This window comes from Lutjanus erythropterus, chromosome 10 (genome assembly GCF_056507025.1).
Source record: "Lutjanus erythropterus isolate fLutEry1 chromosome 10, fLutEry1.hap2, whole genome shotgun sequence".
Taxonomy (NCBI): domain Eukaryota; kingdom Metazoa; phylum Chordata; class Actinopteri; order Lutjaniformes; family Lutjanidae; genus Lutjanus; species Lutjanus erythropterus.
The window spans coordinates 8,491,596-8,511,902 of NC_139326.1; the positions used below are offsets into that span (position 1 = coordinate 8,491,596).

Genomic DNA, 20,307 nt, shown 5'->3' on the forward strand with positions numbered 1-20,307 from the left:
CCTTAGGACAACATTGATATCACACAGTCAGTGTGTTAGCTGCAGCACATTCACTACAATAAATACAATATTCACTTGTTACTGTGAGACTGTGAGCGTTCAGCCTGTCATTTCTGGTGAGGGCTGTCTATAAATATCTTAGTCAGTTTTTACAGGAGCTCACAGAATGAAAGAGAGGCACACCGGGACATGAATAACGTTTTTTTTCCGTTGCTTTTAATCCCACGGGAGTCAGATCGGTGCAGACTTGTGTGTCAAATAAGAAGACAGTCAAACTGGGGCCTGGAGCTCCCTCTCAGTAAACAAACACATCAAAGCCCCATTCCTTCCCCTGCACTTTATCATCCCCACCAAAAATTTGCCCTTTATCTCCATCTGTCTCCCTCTCCGCCTTGTCTTGACTCCTCATACACTTTCTCCAGCAGCATCTCTCTCCTTCCCAGGCTTTTGGTTTCCACCTGTCGTCCGTTTGCAGCTCTGTCATTGCCAGAGAGATACTTTTTCTCTTTACCTCTATCATGATGTTACTGTGACTCTCAACCAAACCCATCACCCCAAACTTTCCCGCTACAATCCATCGTCTTTTTGCTGTTTCGCCTCCACAGCCTCGCACTTCTTGTCTCGTGTGGAGGGATGAAAAAGAATGGAGCAGAGGAAGAGGAGGAGATCATGGTGTGTAGCCTGTGTAGAGCAAAGCAAACAGACTGACAGATGGACAGTCCCAGCGAAGCACAGCAGAGATAAGAGGATTGGGCCTGCTTGTTGTTGTTGTTGGTCTTGCCACAACTCTTAACGCAGTTAGCTCACTCTGAGCTCCACAGAATGGCGTAGATGAGGGGCTGCTGGTGGAGAAATATGAACAGTGTGTAAAACAGAAGGAGTCACTGAGCGATTGAAGAGGAAGAGGAAGTTCAACTGCTCTTCTTGACCTCTGTTAGATCCACAAAGTTTAATTTTTTTCTGCATTTCAAGTCTCTTAAATTTGTTTCAGGCTGCAGTCAGTAGGTACTTCTGTTCTGCCTTCTTTTGCTCCGGCTCTGCTGTGAAAACTGGCACTTTCTCCGGGTGTGAAGGCACCTTGCAGGCCTTGTAGAGGATGACGAAGAGGATGAGGATGAGGACGCCCACCACGGAGTTGCAAACGATGGCCACGATGGACCAAATGGACAGGCCCAACCTCAGTTCGTGCTCCATGGTAAAATGGACAGCAGCCACTCACCGTTGGTCATATCATATTTCAGAGGTCTGCAGGCAGCGCCACGTTGGTCACTCCAACTCCACAGATTCACCCTGGAAAGAAAGAAAATGCATCACATGAATGTGTTGAATTAAAGGGACAGTTCAGATTATTTGATGTGGGACTGCATGAAGTATTCATCCATAGTCAGTGTATTAGCTACATTAGATGGTGGTCGACATGTCCCCACTTTGGAGAAACGCCTAAAAAATCTTTGTCAGTTTAAGTGTATGTTATATATCATATATAAATATATTTTAGCTGCTACAGGGACAGAGCAGAACCACCAACTATATCTTTCATTTGCATTTAACCGTTGCTGCTGAATCAGCAGAAGTTACAGCATGGCTTATGTTAGCTGCATTAGCCTTAAGTTTCTGGGGTGGAGGATATGTCAGAGTTTCTTGCTTGAGAAGTTACATAATGATCCACTGTGGCTTACATGAATGTCTGTACACTTGGGACAATAATACAGCTAACTGTCCAAGATGTTTCAACAATACACAGCTAAATAGTTTGCTTTGCACAATGATTTAGTAGCTAGCTGGCTCATATGATTCCACAAGGATTCATGGGTGGGCCTTTTGTCAATGTTGTGTAAATTAAATGTTTTCTTTCTTTTCTTTTTTCTTTGTTAATAATATGTTTGATTCATGTTAATGCATATTTTCAGGCATAATTTGAGACTAGATTAATTTAATTAATTTGACTCCCAAGGGGTCATGGATCCCCTGATTTAGGATATTTTCACTGCTCTCTCCAAACCATCCAAACTCCAGAGAATAAATCAGTAATTTTACCTTGCAGAACACAGGAGTTGTTAGTGTGCACAATTATCAAAGTCTTAGCTTGCTTAGCTTCCTACACTGGTACTCCTGCCGCTTCTCCAAACTGGGGGCATGCCAACCAGCATCCGCTGTGGTTAATACACTGACTCTTGATAAGGGCCTCATACAGCCCTGCATAAAAAAAATCCAAACTATCCCTGTAGTATGGCCAACACATGCACACACACACACACGTTGGCACACTTGGCCACCGTTAACCTGCTGGTCATGTGGGCCTCCTGAGTCAGCCCACTAGTGAGGTCAGCTCAGGAAAGATTACTTTCTCTCTGACAAGTTAGTCACTAGGCCAAGGTGGCTTTATCCCTGCAGACGCTATAAATGGAACAACCTGCGTATGTCCTGTACCTGCCCAAGGGTTTTTATTCTTTTTTTAAGATGCTATAAGCGCAGCGTCAAATACACTGTAAAAATACACCATTTGATTTAACTTTAAGTCAAGGTTTATTTATAGCTCTCTCAATTGTCTGTCAGTGTAAAGTTAAGCCTGTAAAGGCCACTGCTCTGAAAAGACACACTCTGGAGTTGGAGTTCAGTGACTGCCTGTCTCACTGCCTGCAAGACTCCATTAAGATATTGCTTAATTTAATTTAATTTATAAACATCTGCACCTTCTACAAGAATTTGAGCGATTTCTTACAGCTCACAAACAGACACTAAGTCATTTGGCAAACTTTCAGCATTAATTTAAAGTCTAATTAATGTGAAATGGGAACAAAAACACAAAAACTTTCTTTCTAGTGGAATAGAAAGTAGTTCTGGTAGATTATTTTGCAGAGAGAAAGCAGTTCCTATATGGGACTGCTCACAACACGATCTGCGGATTATTTTGAGTAACTGGATCGTGATCTTTGGAAACGGACACTGGTTTCGAATTTTTCAAGTGTATATTTTTGGTGCTTTGAGCACAACAAACCGAGAGCCATTTTGTTGCCATTATATTGGAGAGAAGGCAAACATCTCCACAGCTGATATCTACAAAACTCTGCAACTCACACCAAGACAATCTGGATAAATAGCACTACAGACCAGGAGAAAATATGTATTTTTGATTTTGGGGTTAAGTGCCCCTTTAATGAGAAAAGATGCATGGATTCCTCTAAATCCCTGTCTGATTTTTACAGAGTACAGAACATTACAAGTGTTTTAATAAAGCTACACAAATGAGTGTTATAATAATATCTCAGCACCTCTAAAATACAAGAAAAGAGTCAGGCAGGTGAGGAGACAACTTCATTCTGGGGACTTGGTAATGTATAATAATCTGTGAATGATAACAGAGAATTACAGAAGAAGAAAGAGCCTCTCGGCTGCAGCACTGTGTTGAAACATCCGTTTTACTCATACAGGCAAGAGAGCGATGAAGTTATTAAACTGATAACGAAGGTGCCAGTAAGCACTTTCTCTCGCCGAATTATTTTGAATGAGCTTCAGCAGTAATGTGTTTTCAGGAGCATCACGTGGGAATATAGTTGCCAGTTTTGTGGCTGATATTAAATGGGTCACTGAGGTGTACTGGTGTGTGTGTGTGTGTGTGTGTGTGTGGGAGAGAGAAGTCGGATCAAGCGTGAGTTGGAGACTGGAAAGTGTGAATATTTTTCCCTCTCAGAGTTTAACAGATAAAAACTCGAGCTTGTCTCCTCGCTTCTCTACCTCTCCTCTCCCTTCCCTCTAATGCATTTCTAATGAGACCGCATATTTCCTCCCCTCTCCAACTGAGGGCAACGCTGCAACAGTCCAAGCTTGCTGTTGAGAGCTCATTTCAAAGTTATCCTTCCCTTTATAGGCATTTTATGACCACACCAAATAAAGACAGATAGCTCCGAGTCAGAGTAGGTGGCAGTGATGCATCTGATCTGCTCTCCAACGCATGAATCCAGCCTCTGTTTGTAGCAGATGGGTCCCTCTCAGGATGCTGGTGGCATCCCTGGAAGGGGGAAGTACCCTCATAATTGGGATTACTGTCAATAAAACTGCCCTCACAGCCTCGCAGAAAATTTCCAAAACATCCCGGGGAACTTTTTTCTCAGAAGTCAGACGACACTAAACGTAGTGTATCCAGTTTACAATTTCAATTAGAGCAAACATGAGGAATGAGTAGACTATTAGAGGACAGAGAGATGTGACGGGGAAGCGTCTGAATGCGTATGTGTGTGCTAGAGAGGGTAATCAAATGAGTGTGAGCAGTGTGTTGGAACAGAAGACTGTGCGCTCATATTGATTTCAAACAATCAGCGGTGCATATAACTAGAAAACACACAGCAGTCACACCAGTTATTCATTATCACCAATTATAGCACATTTTCATAACTCGTACTTCCCAAAGTAGATGATCACGGTGCACGTTTTAATAACTACAAGGATAATTTGTTCTCATTTGCAAGATAAACACATTTTCTCTGAACACAAGAAGATTGCTCTGTTAGTGACCACGCTGGAGGAAAGCAAATGTATTCAAACAGAACATAAAACAAGCCAAATTAGAATAAAAGTTTCAACAGGGATTATGTTACAAGGGATGGCGCAATACCAGTTTTTTTCATGCCTGATACAGACACAGATACAGCAGCCTTATGGTGTGTGCCTACACCGATATTAACCTGATACCATCTTTTTGCCTGTCTTAATCGATTTAGCAAAACTTGTTACATTTGTACGGATGTATTTCATTTGACCTAGCCATCTAAAAAACATCATCGTCAAACTGTGAAACAAATATTCTTCTCCATGAAAGAAGAAATACCCAGGCCATAACATGACTCACTGCACTGATGCTTCCTCTTTTTTTTTTTAACACACAGAACTTTTATCAGCATTTTTGATTGGTCAGGACTCCGTATGATTGATCAATGATTGATCATTTATCAATTAATCGAAATTATGAATTAAAGTGATTAATTGATAATGAATCCATGGTCTAAAAATGGCTGCAATTGCATCTCATTTGACATGATTTTGTCTGATGGAGTCATTTGTTGAATAAGAATTATTAATGATTGATCACTTAATCCAATTGTTAGTGTTTTAAACTATTGGTTAAGCAAAATGCACAGCATTTTCAACCCACCCTGGTCAGCAGCATTCAAAATGAAGTTTAAATAAGCAGCATGTAATGATGCGTAGCACTTCTCTGTTTAGCTTTGTTCTTCCTTAGGCTTAAAATAACTCCACACAGCTGACATGTTGACAGGTCTCACTCTCATTCAGCTACTGTTTACGTCAAACATGATGCTCATCAGTGCTAATTGTGACACATCTCTCTTTACAGCATGTCGATCAAAGTTTAATCAAGCATTTATGTGATAGTTTGGGCAAATTGATCATGTTTTTTTCCCCAAAAAGCCTATCAGATCCAGTTATTTTGGTCAGTCACACAAATAATGAATATTGTATCAGCACATCCCTAAATGTTACATTTTCACATTGCTTTTCTTTGTGTACCAAGATTCTGACAAATCTAATATCTGAAAGGACTGCACAATATGGTAAAATAATCACATTGTGATTATGTTGACAGATATTGCGATATGATTCATGATTAGTGGGAATGATCATTTTTGCATAACAATTTTCATTTACTAAACAAGGATATAAAATCATGATAATGTTGTCGGGGTCTGTACCAAAACGACGTGTTTTCTTACATCTGGGGAACAAGATTTGTCGTGCCACAGTACTTTACTATAACGCTGTTTTCTTCTCACATTTTTTTCACAAAAATTGCACCTCCTGAGATTTGGATATCACTCTTGGCCATTTGACTGCTTTGAGTTTGAAGAGATCCAGCCTCATTCATAAAATAATGTGTCAGAAAGTCCCTGGACTCCTTCATGAGTCTGAATGATTGAATGTTTGTATTAGATACAAAAGGCTCAAAGATCAGAACAACACATGACTGACCCACCACACTCAGACATGTGCTCACTCCCTGAGGCCACAATCGATACACAGATAACATCCATCTGTTATGTAATGGCTCTGTGGCTGCAACAGGAAACAGTTGTGCTTTTAGTCTTGCAATAGCAAAAATAAAGCACGAGTGTGTGCTTGTGCATGCATTTATCTGTTTGTGAATGGTACCATTGACCAGCATAAAGGCCTTTTGTGCATGCATGCAAACAATCTAATGTAAATTAATGCAAATAGTAGCCTACATGCACCAAAGAATGCTTGTTTACAGAATAGCCAAACGGGCACTACATGCAAGCATACGGCCACCAGGATCAACTCACACACCTGCAGGTGACTACATACAAAACAGGCAAATACTTGTGCATAATGCATCACCTTGTGGTACACTATCATCATCTCCTGTGACTGCACCACCTCCCCTCCTCCCCAGCTCATTTGACAACACCAGCTGCATGGCCACAACTTCACTGTGAAGTTAAGGGCTGGCACCATTTTTTTATTATTTAACACCTGAGCAGAGCCAAACACTCTGTGGTTCTTCAAACTGGGCGCAATTAGAAATTAGATTTTTGGTTGTTGTAACACCAGGCTAGTTGTAAGACTGTTGGTTTGACCAATCAGAAAAGTGCTGGGGTGATGTCATCAATATCATATACTCCCATTTCCTTTATGTGCTCACAGGAGTAGTGGAATGTAACTATGAGCAATACTGTTGTCCTGTATTTTATGACCTTGTAAGACAGTAAAATTTTACAGATTACTTTTGGCTTAGCGTTCATTATACTGTTGAAACAATGGTTTGACTTACATAACCTAAAGTAGCAGTTTCTTTAGTTTAATCTGATGCTTTGCATTTGTGCTACCTTCAAGGCCACATGCTAAAACAGTTAGCTATGTAATGGTTGCATGGGGTGGGGACAGTTCATTAAAATAAGGAGAACTGCTGCACTGTGTGAGTGGAATACTTTACAAACTCAAGTCAAAAAGAAGGCAAACATCTACTTCTGCCACAACTAAGACAGTGACTGAAGACACAGACAGAAATTTGGATAGTGTGGGTCCTAAACTGACAAACTATCTCTAACTGGTACATCTATCTGCAGCTAATGTTAATTAGCCAATGCTAATTTGGGTGACCAGACGAGAATGGGTGAAATTCAGGACAGAGCAGCTGGGTTAGGCCTGGTCTTGTCATCAGGGTGTGGCCTTGAATGCATTATATTTACTGTCAATAAACAGTAAAACATGTTAAAGTCAAAACTCAGTACTAAAATTAATTAATTTTCTTGATGAAGTCAACTGCCATTATGATAAAGACACACAATGATTGTGTTGTATGTGGCTGTAGCTAATCAAAACCTGAGTTAATTTAATCTTCAGGACAAACAGTACAGGACTCAGGACAACTGCTTGTAACTCAGGACAGTCGTCAATGATATCTGATCAGTCTATGATCTGTAGATAAATATAGGTACAAGAGTACGATTCTCCAAATCCATGATTTGACATAACTTTTGAGTTTTTTTTTACTTGAATAGACTTAATTTTTTCTCTCACTGATGGCTATGCTACTGATAAGACTACCGACTACTTGATTTGTAAAGATCAACAGATCATTGGTTTTATGCCTTGACAACTCTCATTCACATTTTCAAATTTCTTTTTGTAAGTCTTGTGTAATGGCTGGTAAGCTAAACTGTGTGGTCCCTTAACTGTTGTGTTTTCTTCCGCTGGATGCTGCTAGTAGGCGGGGGTGGATAGAAAAAAAAAAACAGTGGGTGAATCGCTGATTCTGCCTTTACTTTTGATTACTGGAAATGAAAGCTCATTTCGATCCATTTACAATTTAATTTGGACATTGTGAAGCCCTTTATGCATACCGTGTAACAAAGTTTAAGAGATCCAGCACAAACAACAACTGAATTACTGAGACTCAAACAAAAAGTGTTACAACTATCCCCGGTCTCCCCCACTGTATTACTATTTCAAAACCATTACATTGAATACGATGTCAAAATACTTTAAAGTACTTCAAAATTGGTTTAATGTCCCACAGTGCTCAAGTCTTTTGCGCAGAATTTAGATGAGGAGAAATAGAGGAAAACCGATTGCATGGCATTTGTTTATGTCGCAATAATTTTACCTGCTGTTTAAACTTGCAGTATCACTTGAAGCACATACATATTTGATAGAGCAGCCTACCTAATTCTTCACTTTGGTGTCCGGTGTCCATGCGTAAATACTCCGCCTCAGCCGCAAAAACGCGATTACACAAAATGTTCCGAACCAGCACCGATGTTCAGCAACTTCACCAAATTGTTAGTGAGGCGGGAACTTTTGTCTCGAAGTAGGTCACCAAACTCTGCTCGACCGCTCTGCAATATGGCTGAGCACCGCGGCCGGTCAGCAGCGGACTGTTAATGAAGTGGAGCTGGCGGAGTCCCGGCCGGTTCCCAGTGACTGCTGACAGGCTGGCGCAGGGCGACAGAGCGGAGATGCTGCTGTCAGTGTGGCTGCTCATCATCCCCCCCCCGGTCCCTCCCCCTCCACCCTTCACCACCCAGCCCTCCCTCTCTCCCTCTCAGTCTGTTACTACTGAGCTATTTATACAAAGACGCTCTTGGAACATCCCATCAAGGGCTTTTCCTCTCGCACTGCTGTGAAGATCCTCAGGTCAACACTTTTGCACGGTGCGAAAGGTCATTTCAACAACCCAAACATTCAGGAGAGGTACAGTACACCTTTCTGCTTTTCTGTCATTGAGTAAACTGACCGCTCAAAGGGGCACCATAGGGGCGAAAAGTGCCCTGCAGGATGCTCTTGTCCAGTGGCTACAGCTGCGTTTCAGACTTTTTTTTTTGACATTCATGTGTGCATTAATGTACAATTTCTCATATCTACTTTATAGTTTAATATTCCTGTGTTTAAAATTTGTATTCCAGACCAAAATAGTCCCTATAATCACAGCAGAGCAAATTGACACCATAAAAATATAATATAAAACTTCCATACTTTATTATTTAAGTCCTCAAAGGGACTTAGAGAATAAAGTGTCTCCCTGTGGCTTATATAAACATACACTGATGTAGACAGAATGATTAAAACAAAAGTTTTAATATTTCATTGACTAAAATTTACAGCATGGTGCCGTTTCCTCTAAATTTTGCTGGTGGCTAGTCTTGAGCATCCTTAAAGTAGCTATGGACGCCAAATCCAAAAAAAAAGAGAAACGTCTCAGAGGAAAATAGACAATTTTTCCACTGGTGTCATTAAAAACAGGAATTTTCTGAAAATGACACATTGTAGCTTTAATTATTAGCAATCATATATAGTTAATAAGTTTTTTTTTCCAGGTAAATTCAGCGTTTTCTCATTGTTCTATTAGCTCTTAGGTTGTTGTACTTCTTGTTCTAATGCAGGACAGGGATGTTTAGCAGAGAGTGGAGACTAAGTATGGCTTGTGTTCAGATCTTCACTGTGCTCTTATCCTGTGAGTTATCTTGAATAATAATCTAAATTTTAAAATAACGATGCCATTTAGTTTTCTTCATGGAAATTAATGAATTGCTGAGATATAAGGCAAGGGCATATTTTAAAAACACCTTATACACCTTGAAATCGAGAGTGTGACCCTCTGTGCAGCTTTGGCAACCCCTAGTGGGGTTGAGGAGCCCAAGGTTGGGAACCAGTGTGCTACAGTACAGCAAAACAAATGTAACATCATGCAAAAACACGCTGCATTGTTTATCCTGGAAAAAAGAAAAAAAGCAAAGAAAGAAACAATGAAAGAAAAGTACAGAGATGTAGGGTGCATTCATAAATGCTCACAATAGTGCATCCTTGTAGAGACATGGCAAATTCTGAAATTATTGTCAAAGAAAATGTTGAAGGACCCATTTCAAAACTGCACTGTTCATCAAGAATATCTTGGCTTTAATACTGGCAGAGCTGCAGGGAATTACAAGCACCTCCCTCCCTGCTTATATTACACCCAGAGAGGCCATATTATGGTTTTGGGGACTTTACCCCATCTTTTAGTGTGTTTTATAGCTTTTTTGTGCATGCCGAAGGTCTGCGAAGTTATAATGCCCACACAAAGTCCACAAATCAGGACAGGGTTGTTCCTCTCTCTCTCTCTTCCCTACAGAAAACACTTTTTCTAAACTGCCTGAAACGCCTCATTTGTAATCTAGCCTTTGTTCTGTTACTTTGTGACATCACGCTGTAACACATTTGCATCATGCACAGCTTGTTTTGAACAGAATTTAGGCTTAGAGCCTTATAGTGGCCATATTATGCACATTTCCAAGCTCATACAGCATCTGCAGCACCTCCATTCACCCTCTGTTAATATGCCACTCTCTAAGGCCCCAAGCCCATCCCAAATTCTGTTTGGAATCAAGAGAAATGTGTTTTTTGAACATGAAAGCATGCAAACATAACCAAAACCCAAACTAAAAGTATGAGCTTGAAAATTAGCACAATACGGCCTCTTTAAAACATGTTGCAAGCAGCTGAATAGCAGTTGTGCAAACTTTAAACTTGTTGCCCCTTTTTTTCCTAATTGATATTCAGCACAACAGCATGGTGTCCCTGGGGGATTCTGCTCACTCTTTCTGTCTCCCTCTTTGTTTGTGTGCATGTGTGTGTGTGTGTGTGTGTGTGTGTGTGCGATGGGAGTGGGGTACCCTGACCCACAGAGTTCAGGCAGAGACAAAGCATTCTTTTGAGGCCTCATTCTCCTCCTCGCTGATGGCTTCAGAAAAAAAAGTTTAACAGAGGAAGAAATCCAGAGAGCAGCGGTTTAATCAGAGTGCTGCTCTGGCGCATATGTTATCAATATTTCAAGAAGTACAGAGTTTAAATTAAATAAGAATGTAGTGACTGACAGTGTAATAACTGCCACATGATGTAGTGGCCTGATAAATATAATTTAATGCAGCACTAAATGAGCAAATATGTAGTCAGTGCTGAAACACTGGATCATGCTATTATCTGTCTGTGTTTATAGTTTGTAATGATTAATGTGATTATATTGTAATAACTTCACATATTGCATTAGTCACATTTTACACGATTAGTCTATATGATCATTTCAGAGCCAGATGGAATGTGTCATGTTTAACTCTTCTTATAGTTTGGATGATGTCATGACTTAGGCAGATACATTAAAAGGTTTAATTTAAAGGACCAGTGCGTGGGATTTAATGGTATCTAGCAGCCGACTTGCAGATTGAAAACACCTTGTCCCACTCTCGTCTTCCCAGCAGCACTTGGGAGAAGTCAGCCTTGCTATTTTTCTGCCAGAAAAGGCTTCTAACATCTTTCACATTCTATTCTTACCCAAGCCATGATATTTTCCTCAACCTTGCCAAGTAGTTTTGTTGCTTAAATTTACCCAGACAGCAACAGAAAGGAGCTCCTTAAAAACTTTGTATTTCACCCAGATACTGACTACACATTAATATATACTATATGCAAAGCGAACGGTTAACTATAAGTTTTTGAACTAACTTGTGGATGAAAAAGAACTTGGGTGACCATAAACATTTGCTGCTGATTTGACGCTGGAAACTAAGTGATGGTCCATAAAGCAGGAATGCGTCACACTACATTGTGCAAGAGGGGAAAACCAAGTCCTGTGACAGAAGACAGAACACTGAAGATAATAAGACACCTAAATCTAAAAAGAAATAAGTCACCAATAAGCTTCACACAAGAATCAAATTCCAGTGTTCTTGGTTGAAGTTCAACATTGCTGCCATCTTTGTTAGGTCAAGACTGACCTGTGAAAAAATGCTGGATAAAAACACCATAACGTTTATTACTCAACCTATCTCAATCATTAGTGTTATATTTTAGGGTTTATGATCTACACTGAAAAACAGAGTTACACTCTGGACTTTTAAATTTTAATGAAAATTACTGCACTCTGATTTATGATTCCATGTTTATTCCCTACTGCACTGTAACAAACCAAACAGCTTGTAAAAACTGTATGGGTTTATTGCTATGGATGCACTTCAAAATGAAGACAGGCCATATTTATGGATACCTTCATTTTTCATACAAATCAGCCTGAATTAGTCAGGGAGCAGCACTTGTGCTGGAACCTCCGTGAGAGCTTAGATGGGATAGTTATCACTGATCACAGACTGATACTCGGAGGAAGCTGCTTCAGAAGAGTGATTCATCAGATCAGAGAAATGCACTCAAATAGCCTCAGAGAATCGTGGACACACATTAAAAATAACTCCCAGTGTCCCCCTCTGTCTGCTCTGAACGTACACACACACATGCATGCTGACACACACACATACACAGTCATTATGACTTGCAGGACGTGTCACGTCTGATCACCGCCTCTCGTGTCAATGGAGACACTCACACACCTCCATTACCCTGTCAAAACTTATCAGCGTGTGAGTCTGTGTGAGTCTTGCAAATGTGACAGAGAGAAAGGAGAAAGAGTGAGATAAAAAAGAAAGAGGCAATTAAATTTCTTTCTTAATTCTCCCCCCTCCCTCCACTCTCTCATCCACATCCCATCACAGTGAAGAAAAAAAATTACAGAAGTGTTAATCCCAATTTTTTTGCCATTCTAGCCTTCTTCATTTTCACTGCGCTGTTATCATGAGGAAAGATAGACTCCCCAGACGAATATTATGGTTTTCATAAAGGCCTCCTGTAGTGAGGGCACAGGGACAAACCAGGTCAGTTTCAAGCTGTGATATTAGATTCATATTTTATATGAAGGGTCTATTTCATAACGGCACACATACCATTCACTGTGATCATCCAGTATGCAACTTGGTGTTGTTTGACACATTGCTGATGGATTATTTTTTCCTAAATCACCAGCTTGTTTTATTTGAGCTGTTCGCAGTGTATCACATCTGTTTGTTGGCGCTGTTTTCCAGCCAGAAACATTGGTTATTCTGCACAGCATCCTGATTTTGGAAAGCTGTCACAACCAATTTCCAATCATGAGTGTATGAGGACACCTGCTGGACATGTGTTGACAGTGTTTTTCAGCCTCATAGGAAAGCACCAGAATCTGTTAAAGGGATAGTTTGGATTTTCTGAAGTGTATTTTCCCTCTTCCTCCTCCTTTGGCAAAAGCAGTAACTTTATTTCACAGACCACAGGAGTTGCTTATTGGTATTGTGTAACTGTGTGACCTCTGTCAATGCAAATTATCCTTTTAAAACACTGAAGTTACACAATAACATGGAACAATTTGACCAATCGAGGCAGCAGTAGAGCAGCAACTCCTGTATTTAGACTAATTTCACCTATGGAGTTTGGTTTATTTGGAGAGAGCTCATGCAACAGTGGTTTCCCATCAGAAAAGCCTGTCTGATGGCAAGGTAACGTGGTGAGAATATAGTAAATGCAGCATAGACTTTAACTGATATTTAATTTTTAGATGGCTAAAATGTGTCTTGCTCCTGACCCTGTCCACAGCAGAACATTGTTCAGCTTCCAGGTACTCCTGCTGCTTCTCCGCTACTTCATATAACCCCACTTCAGAAAAATCCGAACTATCCCTTTAATATGATTTAAAATTCATTCACTGTTGATCTTGATAGGTGTCAAATCAAATGTGAGAGTTTGCTAATTCTGGCTGGTATCATAACACACACATTGCACACAAGACAAATGCAGTTTACTGAGTCTTTTTATTGACACATCAGCTTCTTTAGTTGCTCATCATAACCTGGAAAAAAAGACAAAAAACACATTGTTCAGTCCGTAAGAACAAAACAACAAAGAAACAGCAGTTAGTTTAAGCCAGCGGATGGTTCTCCTTCACGGGAGAAATCAAATCTGTTTGTGTGCCTCCCTCTTACCTGGTCGATCCAGTCGTTGAAAGCAGAGACCCTGGTGAAGACGGTGGGTTTCTTCTCATAGTTGCAGCCGAGGCCAGAGACGAAGCTGGCGATGCCATGAACCTCCCAGGTGCCAGCGCTGTTCTTACAGTTCAGAGGGCCGCCAGAGTCGCCCTGGACACAGAAAGAGAGGAGGACGGCTTATGTTTCATTCATTTGGTGGAGTTGCTGGTAGACAGGCATGGCACAACTAACAGAATCACAATCAGAGTCAGTGTTTCACCAAGTATAATGGGGAGCGCAGGCAAGGGTGTAGTTTTCAATTTAACATTCTGGTTATGTTTATGCACCAATTTGTGTGTTTTCTGCATCAGTTCATGGTGGAAATATCTTTATTTATGGAAAACACAAATTCAGGCTGCAGGTGGCATAATGTAATAAGGCTCTCAGGCATTCTGTGTTGCTTTCAAACATGTATCGTCCTACAAATCAACTTCTAACATCTATTATTTTACACTGTCATATGAATTTATAGGTTATGTATAAATTTCAAATGGCTCACGCTGTTAACAAATCACAAGCTGCCGTTCTTTCGAATGTCTTTGGACAGCTGCTGCACAGCTAATGCTAAATTAGCTAATTAGCCATATGGGCAGGCAACATTACATTAAGATTAGATGGAAAACTAGCAAACAACCTACTTCATTTTGAGATTTTTGGAAAAAAAAAAAAAAAGAAGCCTCCTCCTTTTCCCTCATATTGCAGCAACTGCTTTTAATCTTGCAGACTACCACCACATAGTTTAAAGGCACTGTTGTGTCACATTCTAGCTGTTTTTCCTCATACAGGAATTTAGTGGAATAAACTAATCTCTTAACATGAACTTAATATAAATATACAATTACATTAATTCAAGTTAATTAAACTGAAAAGTTTTAGATATTTTCAGAATACTTCAGAATTTATAAACATGAGTTCTTCTAATCTGAAGTCTTTTCAGTTGAATGAATGTACTGTATAGAGTTCAAACAACTCATTAAATTAAGCTTTTAAAGAAAGATGACTAGCATATTAGCAGACTTCCCAGCATGCATTGTTCTCCTGAGACCTTTTTAGTTTATAGAAAACATGTATGATGGAATTGCTGTGTCTCTACACTTTAAGATAAGTCACAGGTGCTTGTTTTGACAATAATGAAAACACTGAACCATGAATTCAGTCCCTGCCCCCTCACACTAAAAATTTAACATGTTATAATAAATGTTTACTTGTTCTGAATCATTAACTTTATAGTTTGACTCTACTACAGCTCACAGGCAAATATTGTACCTTTTTACTCCACTACATTTCTTTGATAGCCTTTATAACTTTTCAGATTTAGATGAATAATACAAAGTAGTAGGTCTGACCGATACTGGATTTTTGTGGTCTGATGCAGATACTGATGTTAGGAACTAAAACTACTTAATTAATAATTATAACTAAAAAACTAACAACTTAAAAAATTTAAGGCAGCCTAGAAACTAACTGTTTAAATTGTAAAGAAATAGTGTATTTTTACAGTGTAGGTGAGTGTGTTTTAAAAAAAAAAGCTTCCTATCAGATATCTTTACGTGAAACACTCATACACATTGCATTCAAATTAAAATTTATTTCACTGGCATAATCAAGAACTGTTCTGCAGTAAGCAGGCTGTGTACGCTTTACAATGTTAGGTGTAATCACTGAGAATTTTTAGAAGAAAAAAAGAAATAGCTGAAAATACACAAATAAATAGATTTTTTCCTCTCTTCTTGCACATACAAACACACACACAGTCCAAACTTACGTTGCATCCAGCCACGATTCCATCCCCACCAGCACACACCATGGTGGTCCTGACAGCGATACCCCACCAGTCAGGCTGGGAGCAGGTGGCATGGTCAGCCACAGGCATCAAAGCCTGCTGCAGCTTATCAGCTATGGGGCCTCCGGCTAAAACACACGGGCAGAGTCTATTACCATCATCCACATACACTAGCCGTCTGTCAAATCTGTTTTACAGCATTTCCCCAAGCGCCAAATTCACAGTCCGACCCAAATTTTCAATTTAGGAGTGATCCCCTCACCAAAAAAGTTTCTGTGAAAATCTCATGCATGTGATTTTCATCCTAACTTTGGAGGTTTCCCTGGTAACCCTGATCGCACACACACTCACACACACACACACAGCTGGCCATAAATCCAAACATCTCGCTTGCACAGCAACATGAAGACATCTCAGAGATACTAAACTGAAAAAAAAAAAATCGATGGCAGACACATAAACACAATGCAGCCTTCCACCAGTGACTTACTGTACAGCCTGCCCCAGCCGGTGATGTAGCAGGGGTAGAGGTTGGACAGCACAGTGTCGGCAGGAGGGATGCATGCCAACTGCACCTGGTCACTCAAAGTCACAGACTCTGACAGCTTGATCAGGGCGATATCGTTACTGCAAGAGACACAGAAAGAAACAGGGAGGCAGAGGCTGAGGAAGCTGGTTGTACTGACAAGCAATTTAAAATCTTCCTCCAGAGCCAGAGGGATGGAGAAAGAAACAAAGTTAGGGAAGGTACTGAGCAGTGGTAACTAAGTACTTTTACTTGAGTATAATTTTGAGATACTTGTTCTTGATTATTTCCATTTTCTTCTACTTGTTGTTTCTACTCATTTGAGAGGCAAATATTATACTTTGTAGTCCACTGCATAGATTTAATTACTTTTCAGATTTAGATTCATAATACCAGGAATAATTAACAGATAAATTATGATGTTATATTAATTATAAACTTTATTAGCTCATTGATGAAATTCACAATCTATGTGACAGTATAGTAAAAAATATGTCCTACTTTTACCAGCTGAAACATTAAAGTAATTTGCCTATTAGAGGTGCACAGAGTCATTATTTTAATCTGTTCAGCCAAAAAATCATCTGTCGCTGTATCTGTATTTGGATAGAAGAACAGAAGTGGTCAATACTGCAAGTAACAATAAATTGAACAAATGTTTCATTTTCTAACTGCACATTCATCTGCAATGCAGATTGTTTTGCCTTCAAAGCATCAAAATTATTTAAAATGGACATATAATTAATTATGAACAACATCCTGATACTGCACTTTTCATCTCCCTCTTGTTATTTTAGCTAAACTAAGTTTTATGAGCTGTCTGAAGCCCACCACCACCTCCCCTTTCACTGGGCCACGATGAAAAAAAAATCAGAAACTGAAAGAAATGTTTTATAAATCAAGAGATCCTGTTTTCATTGGAAATAAAAATGAAAACAGGATGTATAAAAAAATAGATAATTCGGTAGTTGCATTAAATCAGTGATTGATTAAAGGTAGATGCAACCTTTTATAACTATGCTGAGGTAATCATGGAGCCGACTTTTTCCAAATAATGATGAGCAACTTCAAATAGAAGAAATATCTGTTTCTGTTTCTGCTTTCTCAAATAATATGTTCAGATTCTGGTGCATCCCTACTGGTACTTCAATAATATGATATACATTACTCTGAAATGGGCACGATGAGTACTTTTACTTTGTACTTAAAGTATATTTTATTTAGTAGTATATATATATATAAGTATAAGTATATTTTTTTAGTATTCCATCATAATTTCTCATTATGAGAAGAGTGCAGTCTGTGCTTTTCCATTTTTTTTTTTTTTTACTGTTCTCATATCTACACATTCATATAAATAAACTCAATAGCTAATCTTATCTCTCTAGTTTTCCACTGTGGAAAAAGTTCCCCTCCCTCTTTGTGAATGAATATTAAAATGTTGTAACTGGTGTCTAAGTCAGTGGCTCTCAAACAGGGGTCAATAGCACCCTGCCAGGGGGTCTGTGAATAGTTTTCACATTCATTCAAACTATCATGATAAAAAAAAAACTGTTTTAAATACTAAAATATTACTTTAGTTTGTTAATTTCATTCACATAACAATCGCAGTGCAAAAAGAAAGGCAAAGTCAAATTATTCTGAAGGACATACATGAGGGGGTCCCTGCCCAGTATATTTTATATCTTATAAGGGGGTCCTCGGCTGAGAGAAAACCCTGTGGTCTAAGGTATTTGCTGAAGCGAACAAATTGAATTTAAAAATCAGCCCACTTTTTCACCTGGACACAGAATGGATTATGATGTACTGTATGTCGCAGGAGGCGACTCAGACTGCTCTTTGTTCTGTACGGTGGTGCTTTTCTTACCCCAGGGCCACAAAGATGGGGTTCCATTTCTCATGGACGACAATCTTCTCAGGCAGGATGGCCTTGGAGCCAGCCTCCTCCTCCACCAGGTTGTATTTGCCCACAAACACCCTGTAGGACAACTTGGTGCTGCGGGGTTGAGAGAACAAACTGTTCAGGGCTCATGCTAAAGCAAACAGAAGATTTAGTGCGAGGTTGATTTGAACAATTTGATGAGTTTGAATCGATGATTAAATGTGCTGGCTAGATGAGGATTTGAACTGGGCAGCGGTTCAGATGACCTTGACTGTACTTTTTATTAGTTTTGGTTGGAAACCTTTGGACTTCTTGACTCATCCAGTCCTCTTTTCTATGAGGGTTAAGCAGGATTTAGGGTCCAGAATTAGGCACATGCCGTAGTGCAGAATAAGTACAGAATATTGAAGAGAAGATCTGTGTGTGCATGTGACTTGTAAAGCGTGGGCATTGGCGGTTGTGTTTGTGTGTTTATGTTCCTCTGCTGCTCGTACTTGATGCAGTGAGCAGCAGTCATGACCCAGTTGGCAGCAATCAGAGATCCCCCACAAGTGTGCCTCCACACACCGTCCCTCTCATACTGCAGAGAGATCTGGAGACAAAAAAGGACAACATAGAGGATGCATTAAGAAGCAGGTTATGGATATTTTGCTGATTTAATTCAAAAGCAACCATTTAATTACAGAATTTTCAATAGCCATGGGGCCTGGAGTTTAATCAGCAGATGCCGAACCCATAAGGTTAGCCGGTAAATATAAAAACACTGCCAGATGTGTACATATTAGCATACCTGCCAGGGCCAGCTGTGGGGCTTGGCATCTACTCCATTGACCACACGGGAAGTCAGGGGCTCGATGGGTGGGGTGCCACACCCAAGGGCTGGAGAAGGAGGAAATAACCATGAGTGGGATGGTCAGAAGGGAGTGTTCGTGAGGCAGGAGAACAATAGAATTACTTCTGATTCCCATATCCGGCACAAACTGCCTCATTTTTCTCTTCAATAAAGAAGAGCACAGTGTTAGCTCCCTGTGTGGTAATACACACCCATGCACACACACACACACACTTGCAAACACACAGAAACAATTAAACACAGAATTAGGGAATGCCAGATGTTCTTACCACTAGCAATGAGCACAGAGGCCAGCACAATGGGGATCATGTTGATTGATGCTTCTGCTGAGGGACAGCAGGACACACACTCTCTTTTAAACTTTCTACCACAGGCTATACCCGCTCCGAATGCGACGACACGTGCTCCTATTGGTTTATCAAGGCCTCCGGGGACGGAGATGGACCAATGGCGATGAGGGTCAGTGCAACTGGGTGGATGACGGATCATACAGGTGTCTTTTCTGGAACATTTCCCATGACCTTCATGTGGGGCTACGATGTATGCTCTGTTACTCTTTGAAATAAAGGTGCTAACTACAACCACAAAGGGTTTGTCTCCATAGAAGAATCCTTTCTAGTTCTTGGTTCCACTTGAGACACTTTCGGAGAGTTCTGCTGAGAACCCAGCGAAAAGGGTTATTCTTAGAGCCATCTGTGAAACGTTTCATCCACAGCCGCAGTAAGACCTGTCTATAGTGTAATGGTTCAACCCAGAACCCTCTATCGGCCTTATTTCCCACCACCAAATTAACTCCGGTTCTTGAACAGTTCTGTTCTGTTCTGGGGGTGGGGTGGGGGGGGGCAGGTTCTTAAAGGAACCCTTAGTCTTACAAAGAACCTTTGACAAATCTTTCCTTCTTCAGACGCCCTCTCTTCAGGAAGAAGCCTCTTTGAACCCTTATTTCTAAGAGTGTAGTGAATCCATGAGGGTTCACATGTATACACGCGCTGTACAAGTATGTGTATAAATGCTGGAGACACATAACTGAACCACCTCCACATCATATTCTGTTTTTGAACTCACCTTTACTCCTACAATAAAATCTTTTCCCAGAGACCTGGATTAAACGTTTGCATAACAGCATGGGAAGCCAACATCTGGATTACTGGTCCTGGCCTGTTTTCTCTGAATTGTGAAACAAAAATCAAACTTAGAAGCATTATGATGATAAATAACTAGGACAATAAGAAACAGATGGTGTCACTGGAGCAGAAAATATCGACAACTACACTGCAATCATTTTGACATCTTACACCATACGCAGTTCTGCAGTGCCAGCAATGTGAGACATACTGTATGACTGTACGTATGACCAGACATATCAATCAATAT

At 40.1% G+C, this 20,307-nt stretch overlaps 1 protein-coding gene across 1 annotated transcript; it reads right to left on the reverse strand.

The window, feature by feature from the left end:
- Nucleotides 1-13,657: 13,657 nt before the first annotated feature.
- ela3l (elastase 3 like) lies at nt 13,658-19,014 on the reverse strand. The gene is made up of 7 exons (XM_084728123.1): nt 18,871-19,014; nt 18,575-18,672; nt 18,066-18,194; nt 16,163-16,299; nt 15,655-15,800; nt 13,848-14,000; nt 13,658-13,714 (listed from the first exon to the last, which is right to left on the reverse strand). Exons 2-7 carry the CDS (start codon nt 18,595-18,597, stop codon nt 13,697-13,699), a joined length of 606 nt encoding a protein of 201 aa, XP_084584249.1. The 5' UTR covers nt 18,598-18,672; nt 18,871-19,014; the 3' UTR covers nt 13,658-13,696.
- Between the last annotated feature and the right edge of the window lie 1,293 nt (nt 19,015-20,307).

Excerpts from the sequence above, each read along its gene's own strand:
- ela3l (XM_084728123.1), bottom strand. The coding sequence starts at position 18,597 with ATGACTGCTGCTCACTGCATCAA. Across the intron at positions 16,300-18,065 it reads CCCATCTTTGTGGCCCTGGG|TAACGATATCGCCCTGATCA; the intron begins GTAAGAAAAGCA and ends TGTCTCTTGCAG. Across the intron at positions 15,801-16,162 it reads CGGCTGGGGCAGGCTGTACA|CCGGAGGCCCCATAGCTGAT; the intron begins GTAAGTCACTGG and ends CGTGTGTTTTAG.